Source organism: Hypanus sabinus, chromosome 6, assembly GCF_030144855.1.
Source record: "Hypanus sabinus isolate sHypSab1 chromosome 6, sHypSab1.hap1, whole genome shotgun sequence".
Taxonomy (NCBI): domain Eukaryota; kingdom Metazoa; phylum Chordata; class Chondrichthyes; order Myliobatiformes; family Dasyatidae; genus Hypanus; species Hypanus sabinus.
In genome coordinates, this window is record NC_082711.1 from 139,406,937 (window position 1) to 139,431,262 (window position 24,326).

The 24,326-nt window shown below is 41.0% G+C and overlaps 1 protein-coding gene across 5 annotated transcripts in view; it reads right to left on the minus strand.

Annotated features, from left to right (window-relative positions):
* Window positions 1-11,538: 11,538 nt before the first annotated feature.
* clip2 (CAP-GLY domain containing linker protein 2) overlaps window positions 11,539-24,326 on the minus strand; it is a 173,276-nt gene continuing 160,488 nt past the window's right edge. For all 5 annotated transcript variants that reach the window (XR_009512782.1, XM_059973059.1, XM_059973058.1 and 2 more), the window contains one exon: window positions 11,539-17,410. Coding sequence is in view for 4 of the 5 variants with exons in the window: in XM_059973059.1 (XP_059829042.1) it covers window positions 17,399-17,410 (12 nt within the window). In the remaining variant the exon portion in view is untranslated. The remainder of the gene's footprint in view (window positions 17,411-24,326) is intronic.

The following is a 24,326-nucleotide window of genomic DNA, read 5'->3' on the forward strand; positions in this document are numbered from 1 at the left end:
AAAACCTGATGTGGTCTGCAAGAGAACTGCGACTTGGGAGAGGATTTGTTTTCTAGCAAGACAATGAACCCAAGCATAAAACCAAAGCTACACAGAAATGATTTAAAAACAATAAAGTTAATGTCCTGGAGTGACCAAGTCAAAGTCCAGACCTGCATCCAATTGAGAATTTGTGGGTAGACTTGAAAAGGGCTGTTCACTCATGATCCCCATGCAATCTGACAGAGCTTGAGCAGTTTTATAAATGAGAATGGGGGAAAATTGCAGAGCCCAGATGTGCAAAGCTGGTAGAGACCTATCCACACAGACTCAAGTCTGTAATTGCTGGGGATGTCACGTGATGACGTAGGATCGAGACGCTGGAACCCAGCTCTCCTGTAAAAAATCAATAAATTAATGTTTAAGTGAAGAAAAGGTAGTCAATACTTTCTAAAAGTTACTTATAAACTACTCCGGATTGTTTCAAGTTATGCCTCACAAACAGAAGATGAAGAAAATTACTACCGTGAAGACAACGCAAGTTGGAACAGAATCAAGGCCCACTTCTGCCAAAGAACCGCAGGCTCAGGTACATTTCACCTCCGGCGATATAGAACAGGAAACTGCGGCAACATCGATCAATCCTAAAGAAAAAGACCAACGAGAACTGCGCAAACGTGAAGGAAGGAGCATGCGCAAACGAGAGCAACCAGAACTACAAATCCCAGTTACGACTGAAACCGAAAGTGAAAGTGAATCTGAGGGAGAGTCAGATTCTCTGGAAAAATCAGACAAAGATGGAGGTAAAAGTTTTTCTGGAAATATAGAAAAGACTTTGATGCAAGACAATGCGTAAATTAGGCGCATTAAAAGTAATCAAAAGAAAAATGACACATATGGAGATTATGTTTGATAAAATGACAAAAAGACAGGAAAAGTGGAAAAGAGAATTATAGATTTGGAAACTACAACGGAAGACATAGTTGAAAGAATGAATAAAATGGAAGATGATACTACTGCCTGGACATCAGAAAGAAAACAATTTATGGAAAAAATTTGATAAGCTTGAACATTTTAGTAGACAAAACAATATTAAAATTGTTGGACTTAAAGAAGGTATAGAAGGAGAAGATCCAATAAATTTTTTTCAAAAATGGATCCCTGAAAAATTGGAAATGGAAGGAGAAACTCTAATTGAGATTGAAAGGGTGCACAGAGCCTTAAGATCAAGACCTCAAGCTGCTCAAAATCCACGATCAATTTTGATAAAATGCTTAAGATACCAAGATAAAGAAAAGATCCTGAAGGCGGCTGCCCAATGTGCCAGAAAGAGAAACGGGCCATTGATGATAGCAGGGAAGGCAGTTCTTTTTTATCCTGATATAAGTTATAACCTTTTGAGGAGAAAGAAGGAATTTAACCCGGTGAAAAAAGTCTTATGGGAAAAGGGTTATAAATTTATAATGTGTCACCCAGCAACACTGATAATTTTTTTGGAGCAGGGAAAAAGAAGATTTTTTACCGATTATTGAGAAGCGGAGGAGTTCGCACAAAAACTTCCATTTATTCACTAATCACACGTAGAGACTTCCAAGCACAATGGATTAAAGATGAAGATAGAGACAGTGAATGGAAGTGATGGACATTTAAGGATGATACAGGGGAGAAAAGCAAAATTTCAGAAATACTAATTGATAATAGTATTTTTTTTCTTCTTATATATATACTTTTTTATGTTGCGGGGGGGGCTGGGGAGCTTTGGATCGGTTACTGTGGGATTCACGTGTGTAATCATGGCGATCGCCATGACCCGTACAACAGAGGGGGGTAATGTTGTGTTCTTTTTTTTTCACAACATTAGAAGGGGGTTATTTTGTTTTTTTCTTTATACTCTATTTTTCTTCTATCTTTCTGCCTGGATGATCAGTGGGGACACACATAGCAACATGGAGAATTTTAAAAAGATTTCCCAAGATACCACGAAAGTTGAAAGATTAGGTATTATTATAGATTGGAGTAACATAATTAAAAATAATGACTAATTTACTGAATTTTTAAAGTTTTAATGTTAATGGGCTTAATGGACCGGTAAAAAGAAAAAGAATTTTAACATACATTTAAAAAATGAAAACAGATATAGCTTTTTTTACAAGCAACACATTTAACAGAGATAGAACATCAGAAATTAAAAAGAGACTGGGTTGGAAATGTTATTGCAGCTTCATTTAATTCAAAGGCGAGAGGAGTTGCAATTTTGGTTAATAAAAATTTACCAATTAAAATACAAAATGTATTAATTGATTCGGCGAGGAGATATGTAATTAAACATAGTCAATTTTTTTCAGAACTATGGGCTCTTATGAATATTTATGCACCAAATGAAAATGATGTAAAATTTATACAAGAAGTCTTTTTGAATTTGGCTAATGCACATGACAAAATATTAATAGGTGGAGATTTTAACTTTTGTCTAGCTCCAGTTTTAGATAGATCAACAAAGGTTGTCACAAAATCAAAAGTAGTAAAATTAACTCTATCATTGATGAAAGACTTAAATTTGATTGAAATATGAAGAATTAATCCAAAAGAAAGAGATTATTCATTTTATTCAAATAGACATAAAACATATTCAAGGATAGATTTTTTCCTATTATCAACGAATATTCAAGATAAAGTGAAAAATGTGGAATATAAAGTGAGAATATTGTCTGATCATTCTCCTTTGATAATGACAATGATAATGACAGATAAAGAGGAATCAATTTATAGATGGAGATTTAATTCAATATTACTAAAACGTCAAGATTTTTGTGATTTTATGAAAAAGCAGATTCAGTTCTTTTTAGATACAAATTCACATTCAGTTGATGATAAATTTAAATTGTGGGAAGCAATGAAGGCATATTTGAGAGGTCAGATAATAAGTTATACTTCTAAAATTAAGAAGGAATATATGATAGAAATAGATCAATTGGAAAAAGAGATTACAAAATTAGAAAAAGAATCTCAAAGAAATATGACAGAAGAAAAATGAAGACAACTTATTAATAAGAAGTTACAATATAATACACTCCAGACATATCAAACATAAAAAACAATTATGAGAACTAAACAGAGATATTATGAACTAGGTGAAAGATCACATAAGGTCCTTGCATGGCAGTTAAAAACAGACCAGACTTCTAAAACAATAAATGCAATTCGAACAAGAGTAAAATTACTTATAAACCTTTAGAAATTAATGAAACTTTTAAGAATTTTTATACTGAGTTGTATAAATCAGAATCACAAAATGATAATGTCAAGATAGAAAGGTTTTTATCACAAATAACTCTTCCAAAATTAAATACGGAAGAACAGAAGGGATTAGATATGCCTTTTACATTGAAAGAGGTCGAAGAAGCCCAAGGATCACTTCAAAGTAATAAATCCCCAGGAGAAGATGGTTTTCCGCCTGAATTTTATAAAAAGTTTAAAGATTTATTAATTCCTCCTTTTATGGAGTTAATACATCAGGCGGAAAGAACGCATAAACTTCCAGAATCTTTTTCGACTGCTATTTTAATAGCATTGCCAAAAAAAGATAGAGATCTTTTAAAGCCAGCATCATATAGACCTATTTCTTTATTATACACTGATTATAAAATAATAGCAAAAATCTTATCTAACAGATTACCTAAATACTTACCAAAATTAGTACATATGGATCAAACAGGATTTATTAAAGATAGACAATCGGCAGATAATGAAACTCGGTTATTTAGTATAATTCATTTGGCGCAAAAGAGGGAGGAAATGAGTGTGGCAGTTGTTTTAGATGCAGAAAAAGCATTTGATAGATTGGAATGTGATTTTTTATTTAAAGTATTGGAAAAATATGGATGAGGAGTATCTTTTATAAAATGGATTAAAACCTTAAATACTAATCCCAAAGCTAAAGTAGTGACAAATGGTCAAATTTCAACACCGTTTCAGTTAACAAGGTCAACTAGGCAAGGTTGTCCATTATCACCTGCTTTATTCATGTTGGCGATAGAACCATTAGCTGAATTAATTAGAATGGACCCAGATATTAAGGGTTTTAGAGTTAATCAGGAAGAATACAAGATTAATTTATTTGCTGATGATTTTCTGCTTTATTTAACAAACCCATTGCACTCATTGCGTAAATTATCCTATAGATTAGAAGAATATGGGAAAATATCAGGTTGTAAAATAAATTGGGATAAAAGTGAAATTTTACCTCTTACTAAAGGAGATTATAGTCAATGTCGATTAATAACTCAATTTAGATGGCCGGCAAATGGTATAAAATATTTAGGTATAAGAGTTGATAATGATATAAAGAACTTATATAAATTAAATTACTTACCATTACTGAAAAAAATTCAAGAAGATCTTGATAAATGGATGGTATTACCAATAACATTAGTAGGTAGAGTAAATACCATAAAAATGAATACTTATTTCAATCACTACCAATACAACTACCCCAGAAGTTTTTTCAAGAGTTAAACAAATATGTGAGGAAGTTTCTTTGGAAAGGTAAGATGTCAAGAATATCGTTGGAAAAATTGACATGGAAATTTGATCTAGGAGGGTTACAACTTCCAAATTTTAAGAATTATTATAAAGCAAATCAACTTAGATTTATTGCATCTTTTTTTGAGAAAGATAGACCGGCATGGATTAGAATAGAACTAGATAAAATAGGAGAAAATACACCAGAAGATTTTAAGTATAGATGGGAATCTAAATGGATACGGGAAAAGAAAGAATCTCCTATATTAAAACATTTGATTGACTTATGGAATAAGATAAATGTTGATGATGAGACAAAGAAATCTTTATTAGCAAAGAGATCTTTAATTCAAAATAGACTTATTCCTTTTACAACGGATAATCAACTTTTATATAATTGGTTTCATAAAGGGATTAGATATATAGGAGATTGTTTTGAAGGAGGTATATTAATGTCATTTGATCAATTAAAGAATAAATATAAAGTAACAAACAGCACTTTTTTTTACTTCCAACTAAGGGCTTATTTAAGAGAAAAATTAGGTCAAACAATGTTATTGCCGAAATCTAATGAAATAGAAACTTTACTTCAAAAAGGAAAGATTAAAAAATTTATCTCTTGTATGTATAACTTGATTCAAAAACAGGCAATTAAACAAGGAGTCCATAAGACAAGACAAAAATGGGAAAGTGACTTGAATATTAAAATTGAAGAAACAAATTGGTCAAGACTATGTCTTGATAGTATGACAAATACAATAAATGTCCGGTTAAGATTAGTGCAATATAATTTTTTACATCAATTATATATTGCACCACAAAAAATAAATAAACTAAACCCAAATTTATCCGATCAGTGTTTCCGATGTAAACAAGACATTGGTACTTTTTTACATTCTACTTGGTCTTGTTCTAAAATTCAACCTTTTTGGACAAATTTAAGAGTATTATTGGAACACAACTTCCACATAATCCAATATTATTTTTACTAGGCGATATTGAAGGGATAAAACCGAAACCCAAATTGAATAAATATCAGAAAGAATTTATAAAAATTGCACTGGCAGTAGCCAAAAAGGCTATTGCAGTTACTTGGAAATCGGATGCATACTTAAGTATAGATCATTGGAAGAAAGAAATTTATGGCTGTATTCCACTTGAAAAAATTACTTATAATTTAAGAGATAGATATGAAACATTTTTTTACAAAAAAGCCCTTATTTACAAAAGATAGGATTAAATATATAGGTGCTCTGAAGATGAAATAATTGGTTATTTGGGGAAAGAAATAAATATATATACTGAAGTTATTATGAACTCCATGGAGCATGTGGGGATCTTCCAATATCCAGGCACTCCTTCTTTTTCTTTCTTTCTTTCTTTCTTTCTTTCTTTCTTTCTTTCTTTCTTTCTTTCTTTCTTTCTTTCTTTCTTCCTTTCTTCCTTTCTTCCTTTCTTCCTTTCTTCCTTCCTTCCTTCCTTCCTTCCTTCCTTCCTTCCTTCCTTCCTTCCTTCCTTCCTTCCTTCCTTCCTTCCTTCCTTCCTTCCTTTCTTTCTTTCTTTCTTTCTTTCTTTCTTTCTTTCTTTCTTTCTTTCTTTCTTTCTTTCTTTCTTTCTTTCTTTCTTTCTTTCTTTCTTTCTTTCTTTCTTTCTTTCTTTCTCTCTCTATAGGAATGTTAGGGGGGAGGGGTTAAGGGAGGGGGGAAGGGTATATATATATATTTTTTCCATATATTTTCTTTTATTTCTGTAATTTTTTGAATACTCAATAAAAAAGTAAAAAACAAAGAGCCAGTTGGCTGAGGGGCAGAGAATTTGCAAAACATATAATTTTGAAATTAAAATCCTGTGGGATAAAGTGTATTTAATGGAATTGTGCAATTAAAATTATATAAATAATAAAAAGGCAAATAAAATTTTTTAAAAAGGCTGTAATTGCTGCCAAAGGTGCATCTACTAAATACTGACAAAGGAGATGAATACTTAAGCAATCAATTATTTTGTGTTTTTGTATTTGTAATTAATTTAGATCACTTTATAGAGTTCTGTTTTCACTTTGACACAAAATAGTCTTTTCAGTTGATCAGTGTCAAAAGAAGACAAATTAAAATCACTATGATTCAATGTTGTAAAACAATAAAACATGAAAACTTCCAAGAGGGTGAATACTTTTTATAGGCCTTGTGTTAGGAAGTTAGAATTCAGCTCAGCAACTCCGACAGTACAGAGCTTCCTCAGCTCTACACTCTGGCTTCTGCCTAGAGAATGAATCTAAATCTCTAGGCAGAGATTTAGTGTGATTTGAATCCAAAACCTATTGATTTTAATTATGCTGCCACTGATCCAAACATCTCTCTCTGTTCTCTCTCAGTTTTTCCTTATCATCTGCCTCTGTGGGTCAGACCATGCCGACTGAGTTCTTGGCCTGGAACTGTCACTCACAGTTCACCAGGCCACACACTGACCAGGGAGAGACGCAGGTAGTCCACACCCTTCGATCCAGGTGCAGAGAACGACTCGACCTTGGGTGGTGTGGTGTAGAGGCCACCCACCACCCAAACCACTGCTGATGACCTTTGACAAGTGGTGACAAAACGCTGATGACCTTTGACAAGTGGTGACGGAACGCTGATGGAACTTTTCCGGCTGCAGTACTCATTATGAATTACACCGGTTGTTCAATGTCTCCGCTGCACCGGGAACCTAAAACAAAATAAGTATTTTAATTTTAATTTTAAAACAATTAAAAGGAGGGAAGATTTCTTAAGAAGTTAACTTCAATTGGTTCCTAAATCTTCCCAATGAAATGAACTGATAAAGGATCTCAGTGCCTATTTACCCACAGCTGTTCTGGGAAATCCCAGCATAAACCGGGCACTGCAATTGGCTCATTGCATCTGTAATTTAATAGCAATGGAACAGATTTCACCCCACGTGGAATTCAGGAGATAAAAGCAGATGTTCAGTATGACTCTCAGCATCTGAAATATCATCAACCTGAAAGATCGACTGCTTTTGTCTTCCCAGACTCTGCCTGACCCACTAAGAAAGTTATGCATTTTTGCTTTTTTATTTCAGAATTCCAGCATTGCAAAGCAAGGATGTGACGTTGAGGCTGTATAAGGCATTGGTCAGATGCACACTTGGAGTATTGTGAGTAGTTTCAGGCCCCTTATCTAAGAAAGGATGTGCCAGCATTGGAAAGTGTCCAGAGAAGGTTCACGAGAATGATTCCGAGAATGAAAGGGTTAATGTGTGAAGAACATTTGATGGCTCTGGGCCTGTACTCACCGGAATTTAGAAGAATGAGGGGATGGGGATACTAATTGAAACCTATTGAATATTGAAAGGCCTGGATAGAGTAGAGGTAGAGGGAATTTGAGTCTACAATCACAGGGCACAGCCTCAGAGTGGTAGTATGTTCCTTTAGAGCAGAGATGAGGAGGAATTTCTTTAGCTAGAGGGTGATGAATCTGGGGAATTCATTGTCACAGGCAGCTGCGGAGGCCAAATCATTGAGTATATTTAAAGCAAAGGTTGATGGGTTCTTGATTAGTAAGGGTGTCAAAGATTACAGGGAGAAGGCAAGAGAATGGGGTTGAGAGAGGGATAGTAAATCAGCAGTGATAGAATGGTGGCAGACTCGATGGGCCAAATGGCCTAATTCTTCTCCAGTGTCTTATGGTCTTATTGTCAGTTTCTTGCCTTTTCTAGTCCTGCATTTAATGTGTATTTTTTTTTAAGGTCATTAACCCGAAACTTTTCCTCTATTCTCAGATGTTGTGTGGCCTACCAAGTACTTCAAGCATTCTGTTTTATTTCAGATTACATCAGCTATTGTGTCTGTACCTCAGTCTTCTTTGCTCCCTTTCCCAGTTTATATCGCCTTTTGCATCTTCTCCAGGCAGATCAATTATGATGAATAAGCCTTTAATCTCATTCTGGTTCCACCAGATCGCAAGGTCCCATTTGCTCTTTCCAAGACACACATGCACACATACACACACACTCACTCTCACACTCACTCACATACTCTCATGCACACACATGTTAACACTCACACACACTAACACAGTCACACACACACACTCACTCACTCACACACACACTCTCATGCACGCACACAAACACATACAAACACACACACACACACACACTCTCTCACTCGTTAACACTCACACAACACTGCGACTTAAAACATGCTGGCTTTCTACCTTTTCATAATTGTGATGAGAAGTCATTGAGCTGAAACACCAACTTTATTTCTCTCTCACAGATGCTATCTGACCTGCTGAGATTCCAAGATTTTCTGATCTAATTTCAGTTCACAGGTTCTGCTGGGGTAACAAATAAGTTCCGTCTTTACAGGCACCTACAAGTCGATTTTGTTCCTAAATCAGGAACTCCACAAAAATCACATGACATGGTAACCACACGCCCTCAGTATAGTAATGAACAGCAGTAAGAGGATAGAAAGATGATAAGAGCAATTACTAAAATTGGAGAGGAGATTAATTGTGGTGCTTGTAGTTCACATCAGATTTCTAAATTTAATAATATCATGGGAGCTCATTCATACGCAAGGGTGTTCATAAACTGGGTGACACTGTAGGAGCTCAGTAGGTCAGGCAGCATCTATGGAAATGTTGTCGTTAGGACTGAGAGCCTTCATTCGTCCTGGCCTCCAGCACCTCTGCCAGCATTTTGTGCCTGTCACTCTGGCTTTCCAGTATCTCCTGTCTTTATAACCCAGGATGGCTTGGACCAGCATCTGTAACTTTCAGTTTTCCAATCACCAATTTTAGTTGCAAAAGTCGATTGCTGATGTCCTGTCTGAAGATAGCAGCACAGCCCTGTGTTTCACGGCTCTTTCTGAACATTTAAGAGAAATTTGGTCTGGAGGAGGGTGCAGGTCAGTGTTCATAGTTGATTTTCACATTTTTGAAATCATCAGCCCATATGAAAACCTAGATGAGATTCTAATATTCTTCAGTAACTCAAAAACAACAAACAGAACTTTCTACAAGCACACTGCAGCAAAAGAAAACTTCGGGCAGCGTTAAATTTTACAAGCAAGAAACTTGCTGAATTTATGTAAAGCAGAGAGGTCAGAGCATTGTGTATCTGACAGAGCATCTAATATTTGGAAAGAGTTTTGGTGGAAGGAGGGGTTAAAGTCTCAAAGCCTTGACAAAAGGTTGGAATGTTAAAGAGAAAGTTTAATATCATTTTCACTGGAATGCTTAAAGTTAATTAGGTTTCACTGGAGGTTTTTAAAACCTTGAAAAGGTTTATTATAAAGCATAACATTCTTATAGAATTCACTAGAAACGTTGTCATGACCTTTGCCTTCTTGCACAGCACCCACATTCCAGCTTACTGAGTTGCAGGTTCTTCTTTTGCCCAAGGACCACCACTCAGGATTGGCTCTGGAGATCGAGGAACCGGGGGCAGTGCTGGAAAATGGTGGCAGATTAGTGAATGGCAGAGAGAACTGGAAGGCTTGGAGGACATCTCCGAATTCTCTGATTCTTGTTCTTATGCCAAAATATCTCATTACCAGATATGGAGCTAATTGAATGGAGGTGCTAGGCAAAGATCGTGGCAACTTTTCTGGTGAACGCTACAAGAATGTAAAAAGGCAAATTATAAAAGTACGTGGGAAATAAGCCTAGAACAGAAGCCATTGACACAGTGCTTCAAATAGAATACGACATGTCCATGTCAGGTTCCTAAATGACATGACCCCTTCAGCAGCATGAATCATTAACATCCAAGCAATGAACGGCCTAGATAGAGTGGACCTGGAGAGGATATTTCCAATAGTGGGTGAGTCTATGACCAGAGAGCACAGACTCAGCATAGAAGGATGTCCCTTTGGAACAGAGATGAGGAGGAATTTCTTTAGGCAGAGAGTGGTGAATCTGTGGAATTCATTGCTGCAGATAGCTGTGGAGTTTGGTATATTCATGCCAGAGGTTGATAGGTTCTTGGTTAGTAAAAGTATCAAAAGTTGCAGGGAGAAAGCAGGAGAATGGGGTTGAGAGGGTTAATAAACAGGCATGATGGAACGGCGGAGACTGATGGGCCGAATAGCCTAATTCTTCTCCTGTCATATATTCTTATGTAGTAAAATTATCTAGGACTGTCACAGGAGAGTTATCAAAGTTTGCAACTCAGCTACATGTAAGTGTAATTGGATGTGGTGAAGTGCTTGGTCAGAAAAGTGGGCAATGAGGAAGGTCCTAAATGAGGAGAGAAGTTTTTGGGTTGGAGGAGGTTAGAGGTCAGAGCGCAGAAAGGTGTGGAGGGATTTGGAAAGAGGAATGAGTATGTTGGAATTAAGGCATTGCTGGACTGGGATCCAACATAGTAGTGCAATGTATTGAGGTATACTCAGACAGGGACCAGAGCAATTAACAGGAAGATTAGTGTTCAAAAATTTCATCTTTCACAGACTAAGGCTTTCGTTTCTCAAATAGTGGTGGACACAGGGGTGGGTGGTTCCTGATTAACATTACCAGGAATGGGCAGAATGCAATCAGATCAGCTACGATCATGGTGGAAGCTCAACGGCCCGGGAGGTCTTTTCCTACGACAGACTCGTATATTTGTATGTAAACTATGGAAGTCCTCAACACCTGGCTCTTCCCTATGGTGTGCATAAGAGCAACACACACAAATGCTGGAGGAACTCAGCAGGTTAGGCAGTGTCATTGGGGAGGAACAAGCAGTCGATGTTCCGGGCCGCGACACTTCATCAGGCTGTGATTAAGATATCCCAACGCAGGCTAGTGCACCTGACCCTGTGTAATGAGGGTGAAAATGATACAGCAGTGAAGAACCTCATTGTTTGTGGCTTTATCAGAAATTCACTTCCAAAACTCTGAAGTAGCGGATTTCCAAGAATTTCAGGTGCCTACACCCCAAAACCCTCGCTAACAAATCTCCTTTTGTGACATTACATTTGAGTCACAATGTTCATGAGGTTTGGAGGAGCAGAATTCTCTTTTTGTTACATCAATACACTAAAGCAGCTAAGGAAAACAGGATTCATTTTATTTTGAAAACAAGGTTAACACATGAACATCTCCATGCAGTTTATTGTATTAGCCATAACTGAGTGTTAAAGGTTAAATATTCACAACCAGCTCCACACATTAAAACAACAATGAGAATTCTGTTCGGTCCCACTATAGTCTGTATCATAAGCACTGGAGTATGATGGGATTATTCCATTTCTCCTCTGGAAATTTGACAGAGGAAAATTTCTATACCTTCACCATACCACGTTAAAGGATATTCCCAGAACACACCGCACCACAGATCTCCACTTATTCTTGCAGCACATGGATTCATGAAAGGTGTTCCACGTGATAAGGCAGAAGCAAGAGGCTGGTTTGGTTATCTACACACTCACCTAGGAACCAAATGCTAACTGCAGACTGCTCTCACTTGTTACGGGTAGCAGTGATCTCCTGCGGAAGCTTCATTATACTGTTCAGTAAGGCAAACACATTGTAAAAGCCCATTTAAAATGTGTATGGGGGGGGGGGAGATTACAGACCTGAAACACCCAATGACCCCAGGTTATATCACTGATGACGTGTCCCAATGGATCTCAGCATCACAGTTTGAATAGTGCATATAGACCAGCTATATAGATTGTGTACGGTGCACAGTCAGCACCCACCTGCTCTTCTGTGAGAACAGAAGTAAAATTGGAGGGACGGACCCTCTATCTCTATCCCCTGATCGGCCTAGGTTCTAGCTGCAGCTAAGCAGTTATAGGAGGGGTAGGGATGGGGAAGGGTATTGCCTCAGAATAGGGTGGGGTGAGAAGCAGCAGTGTTGAACTGGAGGTGAGTGAGGCTACCAGCTCAGTCTCTCTCAGTAACTGAGCAGGCAGAGGGGCTCATTGTCTGGTTTAGTTCATCTTTTGCTGTTAGAGAAGTGAAGTGTGGACAGATCTAACAGAATGTTGGGGTGTGAGGGGTGTCTCACCTGTTTAAAATGAGCTTTGCTTTCGAAAGAAGGATAATTACACTTAGGTCAAAGCACAAGTGACTCACTGGTTCATAGCTGCTAACAGTACGTGTGAGTGTGAGTGTGTGTGTGTGTGTGTGTGTGTGTGTGTGTGTGTGTGTGTGTGTGAGAGTGTGTGTGTGTGTGTGTGTGAGTGTGAGTGTGTGTGTGTGTGTGTGTGTGAGTGTGTGTGTGTGTGAGTGTGAGTGTGTGTGAGTGTGTGTGTGTGAGTGTGAGTGTGTGTGAGTGTGTGTGTGTGTGTGTGAGAGTGTGTGTGTGTGTGTGAGTGTGAGTGTGTGTGTGTGAGTGTGTGTGTGTGTGTGTGAGTGTGAGTGTGTGTGTGTGAGTGTGTGTGTGTGTGAGTGTGTGTGTGTGTGTGAGTGTGAGTGTGTGTGTGTGTGTGTGTGTGTGTGTGTGAGTGTGTGTGTGTGTGTGTGAGTGTGAGTGTGTGTGTGTGTGTGAGTGTGTGTGTGTCAGTGTGTGTGTGTGAGTGTGAGTGTGAGTGTGTGTGTGTGTGTGTGTGTGTGTGTGTGAGAGTGTGAGTGTGAGTGTGTGTGAGTGTGTGTGTGTGTGTGTGTGTGTGTGTGTGAGAGTGTGTGTGTGTGTGTGAGTGTGAGTGTGTGTGTGTGAGTGTGAGTGTGTGTGTGTGTGTGTGTGTGTGTGTGTGTGTGTGTGTGAGAGTGTGTGTGTGTGTGTGAGTGTGAGTGTGTGTGTGTGAGAGTGTGTGTGTGAGTGTGTGTGTGTGTGTGTGTGTTCTTTAAATAACAAGGTAGTATGTCAACTTGACCCTTGGAGTTAATATTGATCACGTTAAGTTACTTTGCAAATCCCCAAGAGGAATGAACAGGTCAAGGAACATATCAGCAAACCTGAGCCTGATCCATAGCCTCTTAGCAGGTCGGCAAGTGTACATCTTACTCTGGAAGCAAGCGTCATTACATCTACAAGGCTGGATTATAAGACCATAAGACACAGCAGCAGAATTAGGCCATTTGACCCATCGAGTCTGTTCCGCCATTCCATGATGGCTGATTTTATTACCGCCTCCTCCCTACTTCTCCCAGACACCATCACCGAGCAAGAAAGTATCAATCTGAGTTTTAAATACGCCCAGTGACCCATCTGTGGCAATGAATTCCAAAGATTCTCCACTCTCTAGCTAAAGAAATTCCTCTTTATCTAACAGCGTATTCTGATATTATACATATCACTTAATGATAATACTGTCTGTATAAGTGCTTATTGGGAAACAGCATTTGAATATAAGAGACAAAGCTGCTATTATCAAGTTATTAATTAGTATTGCCAACAGTTTGTTTGAGTTTGGTTCAATGTGGGGGGCAGACACAGATGCTCCAGTGACTTTACAACCTGTACAATCCGTGGCACAGGAGAATGCAGTGGTGGCTGTTTAGGGTGAAAGTTGGTCTGAAGTGCAAATAACTTGGCGAGTCGAATGGTTGAGTTCTCCCAAGTTCCTGCGGGAAGTGGGGAGAGGGAGAAGCCGCTGGCATTTCAGGTCAATATGCCTTTTCACAGAGAGTTATGCAGGCCAGTCATTGGGGAGGGGGGGAGTTTAAGGTTGACATGTCCTTGATTCTTTTTAATGGTTATGGGGAGAAGCTGGTAGAATAGGGTTGAAAATAATCAGCCATGACTGAATGTTGGAACAGACTCAATGGGCTGAATGGCCTAATTCTGCACCTGTGTCTTATAATCTCATACATGGGACAGATTGCGTGCAGGATGTCAAGGACCCTGTCAGCTCTTTCCCCACAGTCAGTTACTTTGGTAGTGTAACATACACCAATGTTTACTGGGATGAGTGCACTTTATTTAACAGTTCAACATTCTGGTTGAAAAGACAGAACAAAGGTTACACCTTAAAAGTCAATTTACATCTATCTTATTAAATTAAATCTACACACTTCTCATTCACTGTGAGTTAGAGTTTTCCAGCAAGTGGATGGGAAACCAAATTCAGGAATTAAATAATGGATAAGATTTTGCATAGTGTAGCTAAATATGTTTTAATAATTGTGACAAATTTACAGTTAGCACTCTGATTGGACAGGACCAGACTGGAGCTTAAATAATACTTCCATTTGCATTAAGCTAGATAACCATGAATTTGCAGTTTTGGAGGATTCTCGAGAAGACTGAATGACTTGCGAGGATGGGCAGAACCTAACTTTCTTTGCTGGGGTCCAGCATTTCAAAAGTCAGAGCTGGGACATTCAGGAGCGACATCCAGATGACCTCCTTCACATAGGAAATGGTAGAAGTCAGGGCCAGATAAAGACTTCAAGGCAAAGTTCCCTTTTTCAGCAAAAGGTTCAGAGAAGGTAGCTGGATCTGAAAACCATGAACCATGGCTATTGAAAGGAAGATTGAACTTCCTTCACCTGGACCTTATTTCCCTTTGAGTACCCAGTGAAGAAGAGACCTGGAAATCTCAGGTGCAGTCTCCTGTCTGTGCTGTGGTAGCTAGGTCCAAGCAGATTCGCGGCATGGATTCAGAATTTTCTTGAAGCAGTAGTAGGTCTCTGTTAGTCTCGATAGACCATGGATTTGCACCTTGGAGGGTTTCCAGGGTGCAAGCCTGGGCAAGATTGTATGGAAGACTGGCAGTTGCCCAAGCTGCAAGTCTCCCCTCTCAACGCCACCGATGTTGTCCAAGGGAAGGGCATTAGGACCCATACAGCTCGGCACCAGTGTCATCGCAGAGCAATGTGTGGTTAAGTGCCTTGCACAAGGAGACACATGCAAGCCTCAGCCAAGGCTCGAACTAGCGACCTTCAGATAACCAGACGAATGCCTTAACCACTCGGTCACGCGCAAACACGACTTGAAGAGGGTGGGACTCCACCGGGTCAAAGAGGTTACTGATACTCATTGAAGCTGGCCAAGTATTCAGAGGACACACCACAACTAACAGCGCACTGGCGATTTCTCCTCGTATGGCGATCAAATGATTGCAAGTAAATTGCCAAGACTGGAGAACAACTCAACCCAACCATCAAATATTTTCCAAATGACCTCCATCAATGTAACTATCAAACACATTCAGGATTTGTGATAGAAACACAATTCTAGAAGAACCCAGCAGGTCAGGCGGCATCTACGAAGGCAAAAGGTGTATTCAAGTTTTAGGGACTCTGCACCAATCCAAAATCACCGACTCACATTTTTTTTGCCTCCACAGATGTTTTTTGACCCTCAGAGTTATTCTAGTGCTCAGATTTTTGTTCCACCCTCCTGTCTCTTTTGCCTGTGTGTTTTTGGATGTCTGACTCTCACGGTGGGTGGAAACTGGCTAACTCTGATGATAAAGCAGCCGAGCAGGTTACAGTTGCTTCAGCTTCCTGTTTCAGTGCAATGTCTGCATGGCCCAGGAGTGGAAGATACTAGGAGAGCCCTACAAGTAAGTTTTGCACTGATAACTTTCAGAACATTTCCAGAAAGCAGTGTCGACTTGTCTGTTAATATGGCTAATATATTGCACCATGACAGTTTTCTTGTGAGAAACATTATTGACTGAATTAATGTCTACTACATTTTTTACATTCGTATGTAAAATGACATAACCTGGTGGCTTGCAATTGGCATTGTTACATAAGCATTTCTGGGTTAACCTACTTGTCAGCTTGCAAAGGTCAGTTCAGGTAGTGTGGGGATTCATTGTTGTGGTCATTGATGCTGAGTTAATAGATATTAGGCTGCGTTGATAAAGACCAACAGCTTCAGGGAAAGAGGGAGGGGAGAGGATAACACTAAATCTTTCTTGATTTTCAGTCAGCCATTTAAATGTGACCTCAGAACTACGTACTTTGTGGACAGCACCAACTGCTGTTAATCTAATAAGAACACTATTGTCTCAGTCATACTTTGCTTGATAGAGCTATTAGGACTGATGCTGTGTCTAAAGGAGTTTGTTAACGCTGGAGAGGGATGGAAATGTTTGGGGGTCTCAGAGTCCATGCCTTCAGCAGGAGATTTTATAACCAATGAAAAGATCAGAAGATGGGGCCCTCAAGTTAGGAGGTTTCCAAGATCGACAGCAGGATCATCTGCTTATTTTTCTCATCACTGTTGACCTTGCTGCCTCAAAATAGTGGGTTCACTTCAAAGTGCTATAATGGTTGCAGAGCCCTGGGCTGTTCTCACATGTGATGATTTATGTGGAGAGTGAAGCTTTCTACACCATCTCCACAAAGTGCCTCAGATCCCCGCTCCCACATAAATAACTAACATTCATTACTCGAGTTTGTACGTCATACCCACAGTGAAACAATCCTCACAGAAACGGGAGTCAGAGAGATATTTCCAACATGGCAGACCAGAATGGTCTTAATGCAGTTTTCAGAGATGATCAGCAAGCGGTTTTGTCACCAGTCAACTTAACGATTAATCTTCCAACATCCGAGAACATGGAATGAAGCTTGAGGGCAGGATTTACGTCTCAATGCGTGGCAACAAACTGTGGGCCTCAGCCTGGCAAATGTATGTGGTATTGCCATCTTAATTAACACTATGTATTAGCCTCATTAGCAAAAGAGATCCATTTTCTGTCAATCTCAAGTTCTGCTTATGAGCAAAACAACAAGGAAACCGGTCAGTAAACAAGACAATGGAGCAACATTATACTTCGGCAGAAAAGCGACTGTTGACTGCTTTAGAATGGATACTGTCCTTTGGCAATTGCCTGGCTCTGGAGGCACCTTTCCACTCCTGCCGTGGTTACAGGATGGACACAGGGGCTTCAGACTCCATCACTGGGGTAAAAACAGTAAAAGAACACAGGGAGCTTCCAGATGGAGCAGCCGCTGGCCGTCTGCACAATGAGTCGTTCCATCGGCACACGCCTCCTGCGTCAGTGCTGGACCTGTGGGAGAACAAGAAGGAGAAAGAATTAAGGAAAGAGCCCCATTGGGAAGACCTCTCAATCTCGTACGTTCAGGTGAGAAGGTGATTTACTTCAGTGTCATCAATCAACACCCATCTCTGTCTCTCAGTAACGAGTCATAATGTTGATCATGGTTGGGTAGGAGGTTGTTTTGGGGAGCTTGTGACTACTGGAAGGGTGCGGGGTAGGTGGGTTGTCCTTGGTGTAATGTGGGGAAGAAAGAATGCCCCAATTTGAGTGGATGGTGAGGGCAAGGTTCCAGCCACCTGTCTTACCATATAATGAAAGAAGAGGAGGCTTTTTGGCCCTTAGGGTCCATGCTAGCTCCCTGAGAGGAATCCCATTTTCCTTCTCCTTATTTCCCCTCTAACTTATTTCCTCTTACAGTCAATTAATTCCTCTTTCAAGCAACACACACAAAATGCTGGTGGAAGGCAGCAGGCCAGGCAGCATCTATAGTGAGAAGCACTGTCGACGTTTCAGGCCGAGACCCTTCATCAGGACTAACTGAAAGAAAAGATAGTAAGAGATTTGAAAGTAGGAGGGGGAGGGGGAAATGCGAAATGATAGGGAAGGCCGGAGGGGGGAGGGGTGAAACTAAGAGCTGGAATGGTGATTGGCAAAAGGGATACAGAGCTGGAGAAGGGAAAGAATCATGGGACCGGAGGCCTAAGGAGAAAGAAAGGGTGAGGGGAGCACCAGAGGGAGATGGAGAACAGGCAGAGTGAAGGGCAGAGAGAGAACAAAAAGGGGGAGGGGGAAAAAATAATTGTCCCCCCTCCCCCTTTTTGTTCTCTCTCTGCCCTTCACTCTGCAGTAATCAGTGTATTCACTTCTCTCAGTTATTTTCCACCTACCAGAGGATATTTCATTAAACCGTAAGAAGAGGGAGAGAGGGAGCCTAGATCAGGGGCAAGTAAAGGAGAAAAGGTTTCAGGTGCTGATCCTGCCATTGGGGTCACAGAGGATACGGGGTCAAGAGAGAATGTCCCAGAGTGAGTGAAGGCTGGCAGGAAGCTTCTGTAGTCTCCACTCCCATGTCATCTCACTTCCAGAACCACTGAGCACAGACTGCCTAGGCCCTTTGCATTGAGGCTGAAGATTCCTTTCACATTGGCACAGACTGCTCCTGCCATCTCGTGGTAGTGAATGGTACTGCAGGCACTCCTCCCACAGTGCTTTTTCAGTGCAGTGGAGACAGAAATCACCAAACTCCAGCCAGCCAAAGTGCCTGGTGGTAAAGAGAGACTTGAAGAGGGACACCACATATACAGGGATTACATACTACTGTCTACATTGGTTTGCTCTAGCGCTCTTCCTGTATCTTTTCCCTGAAGGAGATCCAATGACAACTCAAGAATCATCAATCTCAGATGTGTTTATTTTCCCCTACACGTCTCTGGAATCCTCTGCAGCCCTGCAACGTTGCCAGATCTCACATATCCCCAACTTTAACTGCTCCATATTCAGCTGCCAAGGCTGAGGGACCTCAAAACCTTCTCCCCTCTCCCCGCTTCCTTCCTCACGGTGCTCTGTAAAGCCGTCTTTGACGACGTTCTTCCACCCAGTCTAATATCAGAATCGGAATCAGGTTCACTGTCACTGTGGCAGCGGCACAGTTCACGACGCTGTAATAAAAATAAATAAATTATGCAAAAGAGGAAGTATTCATGAGTTCATGGACCATTCAGAAATCTGGTGGCAGAGTGAAAGAGACTGTTCCAAAAGTATTGACTGTGAGCCATCAGGCTCGTGAACCTCCTCCCTGATGGTTATAATGATAACTCCTATATAGCCACTGTGATTCATTGTGATTGCTTTGCACATAATGTCCTGTAGTGACCTACCATGTGATTGAGCTGCAGTGATCAGCATGGTGACCCGGGTGGGGGGGGGGGGGGAACAATACCTCCTTAAAGGTGTGGATGTTAGATTGATTACCCAGTTCTTGCAAACTCACACCTGGACAATCTCTTCTCCTGCCCTACCTCCTCAGCCACGCCAGAGACTGCTGAGCATCTGAGATGACTTCCAGGATGCTCCAAGGCCGTTCAGAATCAGACTCAGTGGCCACAGGAATGGAGCCCGGCGTAGTCTGTTGCTGCGGAGGTCCGTCCACGTCAAGGTTTGACGTGTTGTAAGTTCAGAGATGCTCCTTTGCCCACCACTACTGTAATGCATGGTTGTTTGAGTTACTGCTGCTTTCCTATCAGCTCGAACCACTTTGGCCATCCTCCTCTCATTAACAAGGCAATTCTGCCCACACAACACTACTGCTCACAGGATGTTTTTTTTTATTTTTTGCATCATCCTCTATAAACTCTAGAAACTATTGTGCATGAAAATCCCAGGACATCGGTTGTTTCTGAGATGCTCACACCACCCTGTCTGGCACCAACGGGCATTCCACAGTCATTTTTTGAAGGATACATCTCACGATGCTCTGAACACATCATCAGCGATGTAACCTGGGGTCATCGGGTCTTTCAGCATCACGGACGACCCAGCCGTGGTTGATTAAGCCCCAACTTGTGTTCAGGTGGCTTCTGCTGCAGGTACCCATGGTCGTCTTCCCTTCATCCAGAGCCATCCTGAGGAGATGCTGCTGCTGATGCCCCTCTGCCTCCTTGTAGCAGCGATGCCCTGAGGGCTCTGTGAAGGGACTGCCCAGTGAAGCCCCAGCGGCCCACTTCAACGGGCAATCACTTTGCCTTCCATTCCAAAGTAACTTAGATCACATTTCTTCTCCATTCTGATGTCTGGTCTGAACAACAGCTGAACCCCCTGACCATGCCTGTATCTTCTTACGCATTGAGTTGCCATATGAGTAGATATTTGCATTAACGAGCAGATGTACAGACAAAGTGACCACTGAGTGGATGTCATGAAAATTGTTATTTTGAGTCAGCAGTAAAGTGTAATACATAGCAAAATTATTATAAGTTGTAATAAGAAATACATAAAAAATAAGTAGCACAAAAACAGTGACAAGCTGTTCATGGACAGTTCAGAAGGGAGGAAGCTGTTTCTACAACGTTTGGTGTGTGTCTTCAGGCCCCTGTACCTCCTCCTGGATGGTAGTAACGAGATGAGGTCCCTTCTTGGATTATGAGGGTCCTTAATGATGGATGCCACTTTCCTGAGGCATCGTGTTTTGAAGATGTCCTTGATGGTGGAGAGGGTAGCGCCCGCGATGGATCTGGCTGACTCTACAGCCCTCTGCGGCTTTTCCTGATCCTGGGCGTTGACGATGGAATCAGAATGCTCTCCACCGTACATCTGTAGAAATTTGCTGGAGCCTCTGAAGATATACCAAATCTCCTCAAAGTCTTAATGAAGTACAGCCACTGTCATGCCTTCTTCATAATTCCATCAATATGCTGGGCCCAGGATAGATCTTCAGAGACAGTGACACCCAGGAACTTGAAGCTGCTCTCCCTTTCCACTGCCACTCCCTCGATGAGGACCTCCCCTTCCTGAATCCCTAGAGTTACTGATGTTGAGTGCAAGGTTGCTTAAGCAATACCGCTCAACCAGCTGATCTCTCTCACTCCTGTACACCCATCGTCACTGTCTGCGTTGCTGCTAGCAAGATTCCTGTCACCGGAGAATCTATGGATGCTGTTCGTACTGTGCCTTGCCACACAGTCATGATAGCAGGCTGATCAGGCACCCCCGAGGTGCACCTGCATTAATTGTATTGAGGTGGTGTTATTTCCAATCTGCACTGACTACCATCTCCTGATTAATAAGTGAAGAATCCAGTGGCAGACGGGTATACAATTTCAGCTTGTTGATTTGTACTGAGGGGATTCTGGCGTTGAATGCTGAGCTGTAATCGATACCCAGCAGCTTAATGTAGGTGCTACTGTTCTCCAGCTGGTCCAAGGCCAAGTGGAGAGCCAGTGAGATTGCATCTGCCCCAGACTCATCATAGCGGGAGGCAAACTGCAGCAGGTCCAGGTCCTTGCTCAGGCAGATGTTAATTCTAACCATGAAGGATCCACTTGCACAAGGAGGTTTTGAGGCCTATGTCTTGGAGCTTATTAATTAGCTTTGAGGGGATGATTGTACTGTTTTGTAACTCCAAAACTTTAAACTAATTGAAGGCAAAAACACGGAGCTGGGAGTAACATACCTTGGTTTTAAATAAACTCTTCACGGGCTTCCAGCTGGGTACAGGTATCGATTATAACTGATGTTTCAATGACAGACTCTGCTATCTTCATCAGGGCTATATATTTACATCTTAAGATTCATTTTTAATTTAAGCGAGACACATTCATATCATGTGGTAGTGTCATAACGTATGCAATTCATATATTTTTACACATAACCTGTAATATTATTTAAATGAACAAGAAAGCTTAATCAAACAATATATTTATGATATTACTCAAATATTAAATACACAACACTCCTCCCCGCTTAGCTATAAACTCAATATAGAATGCATCTCAACTATATACACAGTATACTATAGAATACAACTACTCTGCAGGCATCCCCAGCATCGTAAATTTTAAACTGTCCCATTCAGGCCTAAAGATTTAATCACTTTGGAGGCTTTTTTACTGTCGTGGGATAACCTCTTTTCTGACAAGGAATATCACTCTGCTTGGCCGCTGAGACTTGTAGAAGTGAAACAATCTCAGGTTCTGACAACTCTGGTCACTGTTCTTCTCCAACAGTTGACAACGCTCTCCTCAACTGATCAATTCGTTGTCTCTATTTGATGTATGACGCAACCTCCACTGTGTAGGGCAGCGGTCCAGTTCTGTCCAAGTACCACATTTGATCACCTCTGTACACCCTCACCAGGAATGCGTGGCCAGGAGTGAAACATTGAGCCCCCTTGTTTAAGGAACCTTCAATTTGTCTCAGCTGTTGGTCCTGTGAACTCCTGAGACTGGGTTTGAGGAGATCCAAGCATGAACACAAGGGACAATCCAGGACCTGGGAGTGTGCTGTACTGCGATCTGCATGGAGGACGTTGGTGAGCTTCTAATTCAATGTCAGTGTAGTGTGTCCTGCTGACATTGCTTGCAGTGTGTTCTTCAGACTTTGGACAAATTTTCCACCAAGCCACTTATAGCTGGGTGTACGGTGCAGATGTAATATCTCTTATTCCATTCATTTTCAGGAATGACTGAAATTGTTCCACAACAGACTGCGGTCCATTGTCACTGACTAAGTGTTCTGGAACACCAGTCCTTGAGAAGAGGCTTCTCAGCATCGATAATTTAGTCCTGGTCTGGAATTCTGGAGATTGCACCTGGACATTTTGTATTTGACCTGAATGTCACTGATCTCCCACAGCAGATTTCCAATCTCATGGTTCATCCAAACCTTCTGTAGACACGGAATGATTTTGTGAGGACACCCTTGTCTATAGCTGTTTTTGTGAAGTCCATCACAGCCGTGGTGTATTCGTTCCCATCCTCTGATGAGTCCTTGAACGCTGCCCAGTCCACTGACTGGAAGCGATCCCGTAGATGCTCCTCTGGCTCCCAGGACCACCTCCTGGTTGTCCTTACACCTTGCTCTTGAGCCTCTGTCTGTATGCAGGCGGAGGACGATCAGATCTCCTGAAGGCATTCCTAATCTTAATATAGCAGTGTTTGAATGCGTTGGGACCCCTGCTGATAAGTTGATGATAACTGAGCACAGATTTCATCAAATAAGCCTGACTGAAGTCCCCAACAATGATTTGAACGGGGTCGGGGTAGGCTGATTCCTATTTATTGCTGGTGGCACGGAGTACCTCAAGTGCCTACTTGATATTGGTCTTTGGTGGTATGTAAACTTTGGCCAGGATCATGAAGGAGAACTCTCTTGGTAAGTAGAAAGGTCTACCCTTAATCATTAGGTGCTCCAGGTTGGGGGAGCAAGAGTGCGACAAGACTGCTGCGTTGGAGCAGCACAAAGAGTTTATCATGAAGCACAGACGCCGTCTCTTGCCTTCTCTGAATCGGCAGTCCAGTCCAGCCTGTGCATCGAGAACTTCAAAGATAAATAAAGACATGGCTCCCTTGGCTGTGACATCATCAGGCATTGCGTCAGCACTTTTCATGGGGGGTGGGGGGGGGTGGTGGGGACTGCACATTTGACTTAAAAAAAAACATTTGACCAAAGGGCACAGTCTCAGGTTAGAAGGACATCCTTTTAGAACAGAGGTGAGAAGGAATTAACCAGAGGGTGGTGAATCTCTGGAATACATTGCCACAGATGTCTCTGGTGGCCAAGTCACTGGGTATATTTAAAGCGGAGGTTGATAGTTTCCTGATTAGTAAGGGTGTCAAAAGTTACGGGGAGGAGGTAGGAGAATGGAATTGAGAGGGTTAATAAATCAGCCATGAGGGAATGGTGAAGCAGACTCAATGGGCCGAATGGCCTAGTTCTGCTCCTACAGAATGTCTTACTATCTATTTTCCATTAGGAAGGAGGGCCTGTAATGTGCTGGAGATTTCCATGTTCTATGTTCTATTAAGTCTGACAAATACGGAGTCTCCAACATGCAACATTAGAAAATATCCTAAAGATTATAAACTCACGTAATGTTCAGGATGAACGTACAATGACTCACAAAGCTGCCGTTGAAACATTAGATCAAAAATTGCAGTCTTAGGTATAATAATGGGAGGTATTACTTCACTGCTGCTTTGAGATTTTCATCACCTGTAACCATACGAGATCTTCTTCAGCGTAACTCACAAGGCACTAAAGCAGATGTATTGAAATCCTGTACGCAAGCAGCAGATATTTGGGGGAATGTTAAACGATTACCCTTGGAAACCAATATGCAAGAGCATCAGACAGGTGATCCGGCTGCAAAGGAGTTAGCTTCAAATTTACTCAAGTTAGGAAAAGGGGAAATTAAACACAATGGCTCAAC